The sequence below is a fragment of the Passer montanus genome, unplaced genomic scaffold, assembly GCF_014805655.1.
Source record: "Passer montanus isolate IOZ18808 unplaced genomic scaffold, ASM1480565v1 scaffold15, whole genome shotgun sequence".
NCBI lineage: Eukaryota > Metazoa > Chordata > Aves > Passeriformes > Passeridae > Passer > Passer montanus.
In genome coordinates, this window is record NW_024362051.1 from 894,271 (window position 1) to 911,165 (window position 16,895).

At 40.6% G+C, this 16,895-nt stretch overlaps 1 protein-coding gene across 2 annotated transcripts in view; it reads left to right on the forward strand.

Moving 5' to 3' along the window:
- Positions 1-16,895, forward strand: part of SLIT3 (slit guidance ligand 3) — a 524,200-nt gene that overhangs the window by 379,687 nt on the left and 127,618 nt on the right. For both annotated transcript variants that reach the window (XM_039701675.1, XM_039701676.1), the window contains 2 exons: positions 3,379-3,450; positions 15,354-15,497. In XM_039701675.1, coding sequence (XP_039557609.1) covers positions 3,379-3,450; positions 15,354-15,497 — 216 coding nt within the window. The remainder of the gene's footprint in view (positions 1-3,378; positions 3,451-15,353; positions 15,498-16,895) is intronic.

A 16,895-nucleotide genomic window follows, 5' to 3' on the forward strand; every position in this document is an offset into this window, starting at 1 on the left:
GTTTTGTTTGGTTTGTTTTTTTTCTGTGGTTGGTTTGTTTGCTTTATTTTGTGATTTTTTGGGTTTTTTTTGGTTTGGTTTGGTTTGATGTTTTTTTGTTTTGGGTTTTGTTTGGTTTGGTTTTTTTCTGTGGTTGGTTTGTTTGCTTTATTTTGTGATTTTTTGGGTTTTTTCCTTGTCTTGGTTTTTGTTTTTGTTTTGGTTGGTTGGTTGTTTTTTGTTTTGTTTTGTTTTGTGGGTTTTTTGGGTGTACAGGTTTTTGTTTGTTTTTTGTGGGTTTTTCTCCCTTTGTTTTTTAGTGTGTATGTTTTTCTTGTATTGTTTGTTTGGGTTTTTTGTTTATTTGTTTGTTTGGGTTTGGTTCTTTTTGTCAGGGTTTTTGTTTGGCTCCTTTTCCCTGGAGCTGCAGCAGTGGGGCCCTGGGCTGAGAGCAGGGAGGTGGGGAATGTGGCAGAGGAGAGGAGGGTCCCTGTGGCTGCAGGGGTCCCAGCCGCAGAGGAGAGCAGGGTCCCTGTGGCTGCAGGGCTCCCAGCCCAGCTGGGCTGCTCCCACCAGCCCAGCCCTGCCCAGGGCAGGATCAGAGCTGGATCAGGGCAGGAGCCAGCCCAGGTGATGCTCCTCGGTGGGAGTGTGCTCTCCTGGCTGACACAGGCAGAGAACTCTGAGCAAAGCAGGTTTTTAGTGCTTTTCCCTGCAGCAAAGGGCAGTGAGAGCTGCACTGAGGAGCTGCAGAGCAGAGCTGCCCTCCCTGTGCTGCCCCGTGTGCCTGCAGCCCTGGCATGGCATGAGCTCATTTGGCTCTGTGCAGTGCTGAACATGAATATGAATTAGAGACAAGTGCCTGAGCTCTCATACTGACTTTTGTTTAGCTGCTAATCTGTTTGAATGCTAATGTGCCACATGCATGTAAGCCAAATTAGTTTGGAAAATGCTTATTTTCCTTTTCATGGCTTCTAAAAATCATTTTATAAGCTACTTTGATCTATTTTACTCAAAATAGTAAAGAAGATGTATAAACACATCCAAGGTTTAAAGATCAGTAGCGCACTGCACTGTGGCCTTCTGACTCTCAAATTAAAAAAAAAAGAATTGCTTTGAAGGTCTTATTTTGATATTTGCATTCAGTAATGCCATAGGACATCAGTGTTGATATTTCTTTAAGGTTTTGTTTTACCTCTACAGCCAGAATAACCCTTAGGCTGGAGTGCCCTTACTTTTCCATGGGCATTTTGTAAAACTTAGCTTCTCAATTCCTCTTTGCAGTTGTACTATGCATTATTGATGAGCACTGATGATCCTGCTCCTTCACCAAAGGAAGGAAGACATTTCTCTGACATCCCAGAGTTTGCAGTCTAAACTCAGTCTACAGATGACACACTAAAGCTAAAGAAAGCTAAAGAGAGGTTTTTCAGAAAGACTGGGAGGTGAAGAGGAGTCATACTGGGTTCTCTGGGCATTGATGTTTTAACCTTTTACAAATATTTTATTTGCAGAGGTTTTGCTTTTGCTTCTTAATACAGGTGCACACATCTTTGTGTAGAAAGAAATCTGTGAGTCAGCCTTTCACATGTTGGTTTAGAGCCCAGTGAAATCCAGGGACTTGAATGTTCTGTCTAAATAATCCTGTTAAACATTTCCAAGTTCAGCCACCATTTCTGTCCAGCTTTGGACAGATTATCAAAATCTTCATGTATTACATTACATTTTGTTGAAATAGGAGATAGTGTGTGTTTTCTGAAGCTAAAGTTAAGAAACAATCGGAAAAATTTGGAAGCATTCATTGCTCACAAGAAGCACTAATGGGAGCAGCACATTACAAACACCTCCTGACTCTGTACTAGATAGAGAAATTGTTAAATTTGTTTAGAGAAAATAGAATGCTGGATGACCCTGAGTTTCTTGAGGAGCACTTCAGTTCCTGCTAAACTGCAAAAGTAATGAAAAATTGGGTTTCAGTTTAGGTTTTGGTATTTAAGTGGTGTTACTGTGTTCAGGCTCAGAAATGAGCTGCTCTGGAAGGCTCCCACAGGGGTGAAGGACTCCCAGTGACTGATGAAGAGTAAGCTGAAGTGGTGATGCTCTGGGAAGGCCAGGGGGTATTGGATAAGGTCTGCCGTGCTAAGAGTTTGTTTTTCAGCATGTTCAACTCTTCCTAATATTTCAAACGTTGTCAGGCAGGGTAAGCCAGGATTTCAGCCAACATCCAAGCCTCACATGGTCTTTTGATTCATTGCCAGCCTATTGTTCCACATTAAAAAGTGAGGGAAGCAACAAATTTAGTGACACACAAGCTGCAGAGTTTTGGCATTTGCTGGTTTATAACCATTTGCCATGTCCTATGTAGAGCATAAAAATTACATAAATTCTGTTTTTTCCTGGTTTGAAATGTTTAGGTAAGGCAAAATGTTGTGAGAGGGAGCCTCATCATCTTCCCTTTTACCAGGACTCACAAAAGCTCCTGAGCCACTCTCTGTTTTTTACAAATGATACTGACCTGCAGAAATGACATGAGCTCATACTTCAGCCATGATTGAATCTCTGGTGTTCCTGTCATATATGATTTTGTTCTGATCACTGGATAACACATCTCAGCATAATGGTGCTTCTGTCTCTCTTCCCCCTTCATTCAGTTTCTAAAGATAATATATGTGCATTTCTCCATTTAAAATATGAAATATATTTAATGTTAAAACTGAATCATAGCTATCAGGTCATATATTTATGGTTGATTAAATACACACAGTGACTCTCATTTTTGCTATTAAAGCTTTACTGATTTTTATAACTAAGCTATACCTAAATTATTTTTGAGTTCCTGAAATATATGTCTATTTCCAGTTCAGGATAAATTTCTTTATATTAGTTCATTGAAATGGTAACAGCAGCTGGTGAAGCCATAATATTTTATCCAATGATGCCTGTGTCACATTTCATGCCAATTACTGTATCTTAAGAGACTCAGTTATATGAAATTTTATCGACAACCAGCTTGTGCTCTCTGGCTTTTAAATTCAGTATTACTGAGCAGAATTCTAGGGTTTTGCATCAGACAATGTGCCTTTCAGTGGCTAAAATATTTCTAAAGAGGATGGAAAAAAAATCCTTTAACAGAATGAAAAATATTTCAGATACAGTTTTTGGATTATGTCCAGTTTCTACATTAAAAATGCCTCCCAACACCAGACGAAGCCTGAATCATAACGACTCATTTAATGCCATGTGCTCTCTGAAAAGAAAATGAGATCAGTGGTTAAATGAAATGCCCACAGATCCTGGGCATGGTGCACCATGATCAATAAAGATGATAATGCAGAGATGTGGGAGGACACTAAACTGGGCTGTAATTTAAGATTTATTTTGTCTTCCTGAATCTTTCAGAGTGCTCTATGGAAACAAGATCACGGAGATTCCCCAGGGCCTTTTTGATGATCTTGTGTCTCTGCAGCTGCTGTGAGTATGATCCCTTCCTCTTCTTTATTTTACTGACTAGCTAGATTTACTGTTCTTTCAGTTGTGACATTAATAGAACCACCTTTTCCACTGAAAACTCACTTCGATGTGCTAGTCTGTTGTTTCTGTGTCAGGCAGGAGGGAGGCAAGGGCTGAAAAAACTAAAAAAGGAAGGTGCCAACAGTTTTATAGCAGAGTGTGTATAATGGATAATAGACAGGAGGATTTAAGAGTGGGGAGGAAATGAGAGACTCGGTCCAAGAAAGGAAATTTGGTCACCGGCTGATGCGTGGGTGGGGATGCCATCTGATTGTTTTTACACATTTAGCACTTGTGGTTCAATGTCTGGATCCTTGAGGGCTTCTGTGCTGCAAGAACCTGCTGGGGCAAGTGAAAGGGCAACGTGAGAGCTCTGCTGCAACTCGTGCTCAGTTCCACGTTCTTATCATGTCAGATGGGGGCTTAGCTGCAAGAGAAATGATTTTACAATATATTGTTATTTAAGGTATTTTATGCCATGTGTGATTTAACTTGCAGTCACGATCAGGGTAAGATATATAGAGAGATATTCATCATGCATTAACGGAGCAGAAAAGATTTCCCAAGCCAAATGTGAAATTGCAAATTTCACTCACTCTTGTCTCCACGATCACATTGGGAACCAGTAACTCCTTCAAAGGGAAGGGAATCATCAGCCAGTCAGTAGAGGGAGCAGCAGGGAAGTGAGTTTAATGTGTATTCCTAATGTTGTGATTACCATCGTGGATGAGGCACTCCGAAAATAAAGGTGATGTATCAAAAGTGAGTCAATTCTGCTTTATGTCACATACAGCCCTGCACCCCAAACAGTAAATCATATTTAATATAGAATCTGAAGTAGCTTTTAGACATGTCACTTGAAACCTTTCTGACAATCCTGATGTAGCCAGCAATGGATTTCCCCAAGACTGTCCTTGCCATTGGATGTGTCACTGTGATTGCAGCCTTTGCTGCCCTTATTTGGGGTATCAAAGTAAGCTTAGATTTAGCATTCATGAGCAAAGCCAAACAAGTGAAATGAAGTCACTGAAATGATTCTCTGTGCTGAGTGAAGGACTCCTCAGATGTGTAATTTATCCATAAGACCTTAATTGCAGACATGGACCACCCTGCCCCAGAGCAGGGCAGGCAGGGGCCCCTTTGGTTTGGCAGTGCCAGTCCCTGAGCTGGGGCAGTGGGGAGCAGCCCATCACTTTATCCTCACCCTGTGCACCTTTTTCTGGCAGCTTCTTTCCTCTCTCCTGCCCCAAACCTCACAAGTTTTCTGGTACTTCAGTGTTTCTGTGCCTGGGCAGTGAGAGAAATTTTGGGGACCATTTTCCAGGTGTGAGAATAATAATTATGAAAGTGCAGAGGAGCTGGGGCTCATTCTACTTTGAGAAAAAACTGTATTTTAAAAAAGATGGGATTTAAAACCATCCTCCCCAACCCAAATATTTTACAGTTGCAACTTTGAAACAATACTCTTCAAGACTTGTTCTGTCTCATCCAGGACACTTTACAGATAGAATCCTTCCCAGGAGGAAAACATAAATAAGAAAATCACTTAACACATGGATCACCATGTCCTATAAAAATATGGGTCTAGAACTTCTGCAAAAGGCATTAAGCAATTTTTAACTCATTCAAGAACAGTCCTAGTATGCGTGTAGAGCAGGCCTTTAGTGAAGTGCATATTTAACACAAGATACAATTGTTTTTAGTCAGAATTGGCTCAAGTGATGCCTTGTTATTAAGGAAACTAAATCTGTGTGCCAGGGAACTGCTGAAAGGTGTTGTTCTTCAACTATTTAAAGATTCTCACGCTGAGACAATGTAAGTAGGTTGCCCTGTTTTGGGATTCCCAAAATACCATGACCCTGGAGCCTTCCAGGGTCTTCTTGAGAGTGTTTGTATGTAAAGTATCTTTTGGCAAAGAGAGCATTGAATGATCATGTTTTAAATGCAAACAAATGTCTGCAGCTTTTTGGATTGTGGCTTTGAAGCAGCTGTTCTGGGATTGCTTGCAGTATTTTAATGGCTACTAAAAAAAAAATAAATGGCATTTGTTGGTCTTAGACCTGCTGTTGAAGAATTGGAAGAGTGCCCTATGATTAGATCTAATTTAGTGTTCCGTGGGCACTAGATTGGATTTCTTCTTATTAGTCTGGAGACACTCTGATAAGAACACTCTGATTAAGGTATCCTGGTAGCCTGTCTGATTTCCTGAGCTGGAGCAGGAGCAGTTTAGAAAATGTACTGGCTTTATGATAAAGCAGGACACAATTAGAAAAAGGGAGTCCTTGTGGGTCCTGTATTATTTGGAAGGAAAAACTATTATTTAGAAAGAAAATATATTGTTTAAAAGGAAAAAATAATTACTGTGATATTTCAGAACAGATAATATTGTTATTAATTTCTTTGAATAAAACTCATCAGAGTTTATCAGACATGTAATTATTCTTCAGTTTAAAAATGCTGTCACAATATAGGCCAGGATTATTCTGTGTTCTGGCTGAATTGTTCTCTGTAAGGGCCTGAAACCTTCAGACAGTACCATTGGTGTCAGGAGCCCCAGAGCTGGATAGAGGGGTTCCCATTTCAGGCATGGCCACATCCTCAAGTGTCCTGTTTGACTTTGGTGTAGGGGAAATGAATTCAGAACAAGTTTTAGACAACCTGGCTGGCATCAGCATTCCACATTTCTGCCCTATAAGGCAGAGGTGGTAAGCCAGTATTATATTATATTTGGCAAGAAAATAACTGGGCATGGTTACATAATAAGGGTTTGGAGGATTTTCGTTGAGGGATTAGGGTGTGGTTTTGTTGGGCTTTTTTTAAACCCTATGGGTTTCATTCAAAATGTTGTTTCTGAAGTTTTCATTATAAGTAAATACCTTAAGTAGTTAACATTACCCACAAAAATAATTGCAATTGGATTTTTGTTAAATTGCTGATTTCACAAATCTTATGTGTTTCCTAAGCAGTGGTATCCAACAGAGCAGCAAAAATCATTCTTCAAGTCCAGCTACACATCTGTTCTGTGGAGCAGAAGCTTTTCTTGGACCATGTAGTTTTCCTTCTCCTGTTTGAAGGTGCCAGAGGAGAGGATGATAGAAAGCTTTGTAGCTACTGTACCCTATCCTCATGCATTCTTCTTTTCAGCAGGCTGTATCAAGTGCCTTCTGGGAATTTTAGGTCAATTTGGGTTTTTCGAGAGATTTGTGTTGTTTTCCAGAAAGGGATAACTGGTTTTTTAGCTTTTGTGGGTTTTTTTAATACAGTGAATGGAAACTTTCATTTATTGGGGGATGCATCCAAGCTGTGAAACAGTGTTTGATTAATTTAATTGTTTGCATTTCTTGCATTTAAATAGCAAAATAATGGGAAAGGCTTCAGCTTAAGTTGGAAGTTTTGGAGTAACCGTTAGCTGAGGATGGTTAGTCCAGGAGACCTTCAGCTTGGACTTTGGACTTTCTAGAAAGTGGAAGATATTTAACTGTCCTGCTCACCTGTCCTTGAGTTCCCGTGGAATGTGGACAGACTCTCACAGGAGCCCCTGAGCTTGCCAAGGTGCTGCCAGTCACTGCAGGGGGGCTCAGCACGACCCTGCAGCTCCTTCCCTTGGGGCAGCCCTGGGCCAGATAAACCCAACAGCAGCCACTGGTGCCTCAGGTTTAGCTTTTATATATTCCAGATTCTATTCTGCTTTAGTGTATAAGTCTAGGTTTCATGTTAGAGGGTATTCCAGATTCTATTCTGCTTTAGTGTATAAGTCTAGGTTTCATGTTAGAGGATTGTGAGCTCTCTCCACAGAGTAGGGAGACAAAACAATTCCTTCCCTAGCTGAGGACCAAGGACAAATGATCCAAATCTCAGGCCCAAGAGCATAAACAATGGTAGACCAAAGAGAGAAAACAAGAAGGATGGGACTTCATGGGCTAATTGTAATTGGACAATTAACTCCAATATGCAAATGGACCAGAACTGGTAAAAGTGTGACACCCTGTGACTGGTTGTGCATTTTGTGGCCATTTTGGGTTCTACTGCCCAAGGTGGATCCATTGAGGTCTCTTAATAAATCCCAGCTTTATTCTTTAGCTCCACCTAGTCTCTGTTCTAGAGGAAGAGAGGCACAAGGCATCACCATGGGCACCGAGTTTGTGATATTTGTCATATCTAAGTAACACACTTCTCTCCCTGCAGCCAGATTAAAACAAACATTCTGGCAGCCTTTTGTTGCAGCCGCTCGCCGTGCGCGTCGCGGCGCTCTGCTTCCTGCAACAAGCAGCTACCATAAAATCTCTGCTCTTTAAAGAGGCTGCAGAGCAGAATAATATGAGGGATGAAGTCTCATTTTTCAAATGTCTGGCAAGTATCAGTTTTCAATAACTCCTTTTCCTTGAGAAAATTTACTTTGCATAGTTACTAATCATACAAGCGCTCAGGAGTGTTGATCCTAAATCTTCTGCTTGTGATCCCTATGTTTTACTGAGCAAGACAAATCCCCATGGTGGGCTCTGTTTTGATGTTGCTAAACATCAGGAGATCTACTCCTGTGGTACATATATATTAAAATCAGAGGGTTGTTGTGTTTCTCTCTCAAAAAATGAAGCCAGAAGCTGACAGCCTTCTCCTCCTTCACCTAATATCTGGTCATTAGGGAAAACTCAATGCTGCAGTTGGAAAGGAGCAACAATCATATTGGTGCCTGGAGTTTGACATATTGACAGATAAAGTGATGTCAAAAGTGGTGACAAATTATCAGTCATCTAACCTGGGTTAAAACTGGAACTAGATATAATATTTACAACTTCAGCTGACCCTAAAATAGACTTGCATGAAGTGCCAAGTCATGTGTGTACTTTCAGAAACTGCTATCATCAGTCTTCCCAAAATTCAACTGGTCAAATTTTGGTTTGAGTGATTCTTATTTTTTTGTAACTTGATTTTTTGCTGGTTTTTTTTCTGTGATGAATAAGGCAGATACTTGGTATCTCCAGCTCTTTTCTGGTGAGGTTGCTTGAAAATATCTTCATGGTGAATTTGCCAAGTTTGAAGTGCTTGTGTCAATTTGTAATTCTAAACTGAATGCCAGTACTGAAGAGCTTAAAGCAGGATCTACCAATTATTTATTGTGTACTCTTGGGTCTTGATAGAATCTCAAAGAGAATGCTGTGATGTACAAACTCGTACAGAGTATTTAAAAACAACAGAATGTACATCAATTCCAATATTTGGCATTGTATACATTGCACTGTTGTATACATAAATATATTAATCAGCTATGTAAACAGTACAGAAATGTCAGAATAAAGAAAGTGCAGTTTTGCATTTACAAGTCTTTAATAGCACAGTAGTCTCTTCTCTTCCCCATAGTGATCTGGGCTTTAAATGATGTATAAAATCTTATTCTGTGGAGTTCTTAATTTTTCCCATGGAGAATATACAACAGGCAGTAAAAATAAGAGCCCTTGTGACTGATGTAAGGGGAAAACATTTTCACAGTGATGTCAGGTAGTTGGAGTAGGCTGCCCAGAAAGCTGTGCATCCTCTGTCCTTCAAGGTTTTAAAGACCAGACTTCATCCAGACTGGATAAAGCTCAAGGTAACCCAATCTGACCTTGTAGCTCATCCTCTTTTGGAGCTATAAGGGCAAAAAACCACTGGAGCTTCCTGGAACTCTGAATTACCCTGTGATCTGGCGAAATGCATTAACTGTGCATGAATGAGTCATGCTTTGAGTGGGTTTCAGACCAGATGACCTGGAGGTTCTATGCAACCTATGTCATTTCTGGGATCTGTGAACCTAAATTCTTAGCAAAATGGCATATGAGCTTTTCTCTTGATTACTCAAAATATTTCTGGCTATGGCACAGAGATTATGCCACGCTTATCCTTCCAGTCCAGCACAGAATGCTCTCTGCACAGACCTGTTTAATAGCTTTAGAATTACTTTCCAGCCATTTGCCTCAAGCTTTTTTTCCTTCAGATTTCTGCATTGAGGTTGCTATTGTGATAATGTTACTAAACTCAATAGCTGCTGTTAAAAGTGAGGAAACAGCATCTGCCAGACTCAGAAATACAATTACAGTCGAGCACTAATGAAGGAGTGCAGCAGCATCTGCCTTTCCTGTGTCACTGGTGCAGCCTGGCTGCATGCAGCTTCCCAAACAACTGCTCATCCCCACGTCAGTGTGAGCCAGCAGCCTCTGACGCCAGTGCTCCGAGCTGGACTCTCCTGACAGCAGCTCTCCTCCTTGTTATTGCACACAAACCTAACTCTGCTAGCCCTGAAAGCTGTGAAGATGTGTTTGTTCCCTTGAGCATCTGAATTAATCATGTGGTTATCTCGAATCAGCTGTGATCTCACCTGCAGGAAGGAGTTAGACACTGTTGAGTTTCAAGTAGCAGAAGTCTGGGTGCTGTGACAACACGTGTTTATAATTCTCTAGGTAGTAACAGAAGTACCACAGGATTGTTTTGTGGGTGGTGTTCAACCAGAGATGGAGACTTTTGGATCAGAAAAGGAATTTCTGAAATCTTTTTCTAAATTCCCACCAAAACAACACTGTCAGACTGTGCTCTGTACTTCTTTCTTGACTCATTATCAGCTTGCGACTTTTCCATTTTCATTTACTGTGAATAAATTTGTCATCACCATCATCCAGTTTCCTGAACATGGAGAAGCACTTGAAGCTGGTTAAGCAAGCATGATGATGATTTCATGCTGGTTATTATCAACTGAAGCACTGACAGACTCTTCAGTGGTCAGTCATCACATTAGAAAATGTAAATTTTAGTAGACGTTTAAATATCTTGACACAGTAAGAGACAATCAAAATACCCCCTGACAGTCTAGGCCATCTTAAAATGTTCCTGAAACTTAATATAATTATTTTGCCAATAACTAGGCAGGGGCACACACAATTCTGTCTCTGTAGATGTTGCTTATCATTGGCTGCTAGCATGACCAAGTACTAGATATTGCTGTTCTCCTGTGAAAAATTGTGTTAAATCAAGGATGACACTTAATTGCCTATAAATTTCAAGAGAAAATTCTGAAAAATACATGCTAATTTTTTTTAAACTTCTTATAACAGGTACTTTATATTCTAAGGAAAGCTTTTTGCTGAGAATTCTTTTTTTGCTGCCTTATAGTGCCTCTGAATGTAGGTGAAGCCTGCAACTATTGATATTCTATAAAGGTCATGCCTGTTCAATTTGTATTCTGCTGTTAGCCAGGCAAAACTGTTACCCAGTTCTCCTCTCCCTTACAAGTCTCCTGTGCCTCTTACATCTGTTTTTTCTGGTGAATTCTCATTTTCCCCAGTGGAGTCTGGCATGTGGGATGTGCCAGCCAGTTCATGGGATGCCAAACATTTTCATTCTCATCGTGTTGTCGTTGCTGTCAAAACACAAAGCTGGTGAAAAAGAGAGAGAAGCTTTTCAGTGCCTTGGTGCAGCTTTTCTCCCTGACACTTTCTTTTAGGCTCACTCGTGTATTTAGGATGAATCCTGCTCTATCCTGGAGCACCAGAGGCCAGCCTGCAGTACCTGGCACGTGTAAGGTTGTCAGGCTGCTGTTGATTCTCCAAGTTCTGTGGTTATTTCCTGATAGTTTGATTACTTGACCTCACTGAGATAAAAATACAAACATGGCTAAGGGTAAAAGCCATATAAACATTCCCATTTGCTCTTAAAAACCAATTTTTTCAGTCATTTTGGGTTTGGAGTTCAGAATGTTATTTAAATGTTAATCACTTGAAGCTGTGCTTGGGCATATAATTCAATTATGGGACCATCTTAATTATGCAGATGGTGCTTATGAGCAGCTGATACAATTACAGAGCCAATTCAGTGCACATTCATTTCAAGGGCTTAGCTGAAACACGTTATTATTTCAATGTGTGTGGACAAATCCACTTTTTTCAGGAAATGGGTTCATGGAATTGTAATAGTGCCCTGCTCAGCTCGTTGTTCCAATGGTGTGCAAACCACAAGGTTTTTAACCATTCTCCCTTATTCTGTGGTGGTCCAAGGCTTGTGAGAGGTTTCTTCATGTTTTTTACATGTCCAGAGGGATGAAAATGGAGACTTGAGTTAATAATCCATCATCCCTCTGGGTAGCAGGCGGTTTTATTTCTACTTGAATATTTAACCTCCTTTTCAATGGTGCCCCACATCTGGAGGCCGTGTGTAAATCTCATCCAATCAAGCTGATAACAAAACAGGAGAATTAGTGGAATTTACTTTCACCATGAATTGCTGCAAAAATAAATACTGTGTAATTCCTGCTAAAATAGAACTCCACTTTTAATGTTGTTCCTTCTCTTGGTGTAAGTCCAGTAAAGGAACCCTTAGTGTGTTTTATGGCCTGGTTCAGTGTTTAAGGAAGATTCTGCTTCCTGGAATATGCTTTTCTCATCTGCCTTTCTGTTAGTTTAAAAAACCTCTTAAAACCACTTTTAACTCCATGTGAGGCCTGCCTTGTATACTTAATTAAAAATTAGACGCCATTAGTGGAGCTGGGATAATGAAGAAAGAATAAGTAAAGGACTGAGATTTATAGAGGGGGATATTCATAGCAGATATTTTAAAATAACTGGGAGTTTTGAAAGGAGTATGAACCTGAATGATTCTGGCCAGAAGTCATCATCTAACTCACAGTAAGGAGGAGGGAAAAATTTTTAGGGATGATGTATTCTGCTTCCTCAGTTTCTTTTCTCCCCTGTTTCTCACTGATTCTGAGCAGAAATAAGTCATTAATATATCTCACCTCAGATGGCCACACCATAATCCCTTGTATTCCTGTTGAGCACACTATCTGTGATACACAGAATAGGTGTTGTCACCTCAGAAAAGCTGTTTAGGACCTGAATTCCCACTTCCAAACAGTCTGCACAAGCACTTTTCTGTTCCAAATTACTCTGATGCTTGAAGAAGAGCCTGTGCCTCTGTACTTGTGGCTGTATAGAGGATCAGTTGCTCTCATTTTCAGTGTTTGGTTCTAAATAAATATCACAGGTTATATCACCATGAACATAGTCATTAAAAATTCATGCCAGGAACCTCGTCACATTGTAAATTCTATTTTCCAGCATGGGTTTTATTCAAGTTTTTTTGAAACTAATGGGAGAATGAATCTGGATGCAGTGTATTCACTGCAGTTGCAGGTCAGTTTTGCTCAGAGGGTTTTTCCAGTGGGATGGATCAGTAATGTAGACTTTGTGCCTGATCTTTGCACAGGAGGGAACAGCATCTGCCCAGAGCAGCTCTGCTGTGCACTTCTGAGGCATCCCAAGAAGACATCCTGGTTACCCACATGTGGAAATACAATTGTAGCTCAGTTGTAAATTCTCTTCTTGATGAGATTTCTTTCATTTTTGCTTCATACCTTGTTACAAGTACTGCTTGCAACATAAACCATTACTATAAAATTGGAAAAAAATGAGCACCTAGCAAAATAAATGGAATTACATTCTTCTTTTCAGTTTTGTTCCTGGGTAGCTCAGGTGCCAAGCCTCTGTCATGGGACAGGAACAGCCAAACCAAGCTGGTGTGCATTCCCTAAAACCAGGGTAGCACCAGTTCAGAAGGACAGGGGATAGAAACCAAAGTATTTGTAATGCCTGAGAGCATGTTCAGGGATGCTGTTCAAAATTCAGTACCTGGTTCTGCATCCTACTACCTTGCTAAGTCGTTCTTTATGGATAAGATACTCTCCAAGCTGGAAAGAGAAATGCATGATGTGTGAGGTGGGAGAGGAGGAGATTGCTTTTCTTTGGTTTGCAAATGGCTGTCAGAAGCAGCAGGAGGAGATGGCTTTTGCTGTTGGAGTGAAGGGGGAGGAGCTGTTCCTGTGGCCCAATGGGAAAATTGCCCTTTTACTTTTGGGGGAGCCAGCAGGAGTGTGGATTAGGTGTCATGGAAATACAGATTCCTGAGGGGTCATACTAGTGCTGCTTATGATTTCATAAAATTGTTTTAGCTATTAGTTCATGCAAAAATGTAACCTCATTTATCCATCATTGCCTTCTATGGGATTTTGTCTTAACTAATGTCAAACTTCATTTTCCACAACATATAAAGGAGGAAATTGTGGTAAATGGATACTGACTTTCCTGTAGGCTGGGGAGGGAGTTCTTCTTTGGAGCCCTCTCATTCCAAAGCATTCCTGTTCTCCTGGAGCCCTCCATGTATCACAAACACTGAAACTTTTGGCTGCAGCAACGAGGCTCTGCCAAAACAACAGTGAGAGCAGAGAACTGTAATGAGCTTGTGATGTTCCAAAGATTTCAGGAGTGTAAAGGCAGAGAAAGCATCTTCTGAATTACTTTTTGGAGAAAAGAAAAGCATCACATGCAGCTAGCAAGCTTGTATTTCTTCCTGAGTGGCTGCCCTCTTGTCTTTAGTGGTGTCTGTGCAGTTTGTTGAGAATAGAAGCTCCCTGTGCTGCTGTTAGAGGTGTCTTTAAAATGATGCATTTGCTTGCTGAGGAATAGAGGATATATTTTCCTTTTTGCCTATAAACATATTTGTCTTCTGTTTTCATATTAGTGTGCTGTCTCACAGAGAGCCACATTGATGCAACATTTAGTCCTTTAAATTCATTGACAAGGGCAGAATTTTGATCTCAGAGAGCTGAGTTAACAGCATATACTGTTTGCAGTTTACCATTTTTCTCAGTAGTTCTTGGTAGTAGTAAAAAGATGTGGATTTTGGCTTTGCTAAGTAAATAGGTAATCTCCTGCCTATTTCCCTTCTAAGTGCAGGATACCACCTATGCAGATGACAGTGACAAATTAAGTGTTCTTGTGTTTGATTGTCTCAGCAGGAGATGCAGCTTGTTGTTGGGTTTGCATATACTTGTGACATGGGGCAGAACTCTGGATGGATGAGCTAAGAAAACTTGCACAAGTACTGTCCAAGATTTTCTTGCTGAACTGATTAGTCCCACCAGCTGGTTGCTGTGTAGTTGTAAAATATATGGTTTTGTTGTTTGGGTTTTTTTTTTAATAGTATTTTAGTTGCCTTTGTGCTGCTTTTCCACAACTGCACAGGACTCTGGTGTGACTGGAATTCATGGAATTGTGGGACAGTAGAGGCTGGAAGGGACCTTGAGTGATCACTTGACAGTAGTCTGGGCAACCCTTGCTTAAAGCAGAGCCACCATATCAGGTCAGAGCAGGTTGCTGCAGGGCTTTATTCGGTGTCACTTTGAAAACCTCCAAGGACAGGGACTGAGGACACAGCTCCTGTGGCAGCCTGGCTCCCTACCTGGCTGTTCTTGGGTGTGAACTGGGTTTCCTTTCAGTAAGTTTTAGACCTTACACTTCTCTCTTTTTGTTTCCCAAGAGAAATCTCTTTTTAATCTTCCATTATCAAATTAACCCTACACTCCTTATCAAAAGATTTCAAACTCCCAGAATTTCAGTTAGATTTAAGACAGCTGCTGGTAGAGAAAATTGAAAAATACAGGTTCTTGCTGTGGGCTGTGTGTGCATGGAATAGCAAGGTGGGGAGTAATTTTTATTCCTGTGTATATTAAGCTGAAGGCTTCCTTGAATATTTGCGTAGAATTTTGAATAAATTGAGAGAGGGCTAGGCATACAACCCCCCACATGCCCCCAGCTTTTAAGTATTTTAAGATGGCTAGCACTGTTATATGTCTGCATATTCCCCAGCTATGAGAGCACTCTTGTCCACTGTGAGTTTTTCACCTTTGAAATATAGCAGGCAAATGAAGCCTTTACATGTGGTTTAGCTTTGATGGCTAGGTTAATTTTTTTTAAATTTTTTTTTAGATTTAACCCCAAAGTCCAGTCTATCTTTATTTGATTATTACAAGATTAATGAGTTCTAAACCTTTTCTCTCTTTTCAGGCTTCTCAATGCCAACAAGATCAACTGCCTGAGGGTAAACACGTTCCAAGGTCTGCATAATCTCAAACTGTTATCTCTTTATGACAACAAACTGCAGACCGTCAGCAAGGGGCTCTTTGCACCTCTGCGATCGATCCAGACTCTGTGAGTATGCAGGCACAGCACACATGACAGCTCTCTCTTCCCCCACCAAAAATGCTGCCTGTCTTTTCTTCTGACATTAAGACAATTTGGAAGAGACATCCATGTAGCAGCCCCTCCTTTCCTCACTGGGAGAAAAGAAGCAAGAAGAAGAAGTGTTGCATCAGTTCTGCAAGGGCAGGATCGACGCAGCCTGCCCTTAGTGACAGAAATGTCAGGGCTGTGTGGAGCTCGGGCTGTTTGTTGGGGAGATAATGTGTGCATTTGACTCTGGATAAGATATGAACAGCACATTCTATTAGGATCATTGCCTAACAGTTTTTAATGAGCCAATGAGTTGGCATCTCTCCTGCCTGGGTCTGAATCCTGCTGTGCAGTTCGTGACTTCTGTAACCACATTTCAGCTGACATTCCACTTAAGGGGAATGATATGTTGTATTATTTGATCCATTAAGAAAATCCACTAAACAATTTTGAATTTGGAGGCATTAGAATAGGCATCAGAAGCAAAAATACAGAAATGATTCAATATTTTGTAGAAGAAGGTCTCATTCTAAAGCTGTGAGTAATAAGATAATAAGGTAAATAGTACTCCTTCAGAGCTGGAGCTGGCAGCCTGATATTCCAGTATTAAAATACGTATGGGGGTGTGTGTGTATATATATATATATACATACTGCAGTATCTGTGCACATACATGAATACATGTAGTACTGCAACTTTTGTATGCAAATGCACATTTATATATTTTAATACTGGAAATGCATTGGCTGAGTTAGTTGTATAAATGTTTTAAATCGTATACAAATTAACTGACAGCAATGATTTCTTGCAGCAGAGTTTCTGCCACGTCCTCAGGCAGCCACAAACATGACTTGAATTTCCAACAGATATTTGGCCAGTATGTATTGCTACAAACCATTAAGGCGTTGGAATAATCATGTACAAGACCCCCCAGTTCTGCCCCCACAGCTCTACCGTGCTTTCTGCTGCTGCACACAGGAAGTGGGGCCACAGAGAGGGTTCTTTCACAGAGATATGTAAGGTTTGTCAGGTTAAACAACAGGCTTTTTTAATGTTTGTAGCCCTAAGCTGTGAACATCTCCCATTGGTTTCCATAGGGTTTTGCTGGTGGGCTTGCTTAGAATGGACTTGTTGCTTCACACCAAGAGACTTCATCAGAAAGTTTTGATTAATTTTCCCCTTTTTAATACTCCAAGTGATTGCCATCTTCTGTGTTTTTCTAGAGCTGCAAAACCAGACCCAAATTCTGTCTCTTTGTGATTCTTTGGACCTTTCACAGCAGGAATGGCTCTACTGCAACAAGAATCTTGAGCTTCTTCAGGCCCTTTCTGCTCTGTGTGCTCTCCCTTCCCACTCCTGAGCAGCCACTGCCCTGTT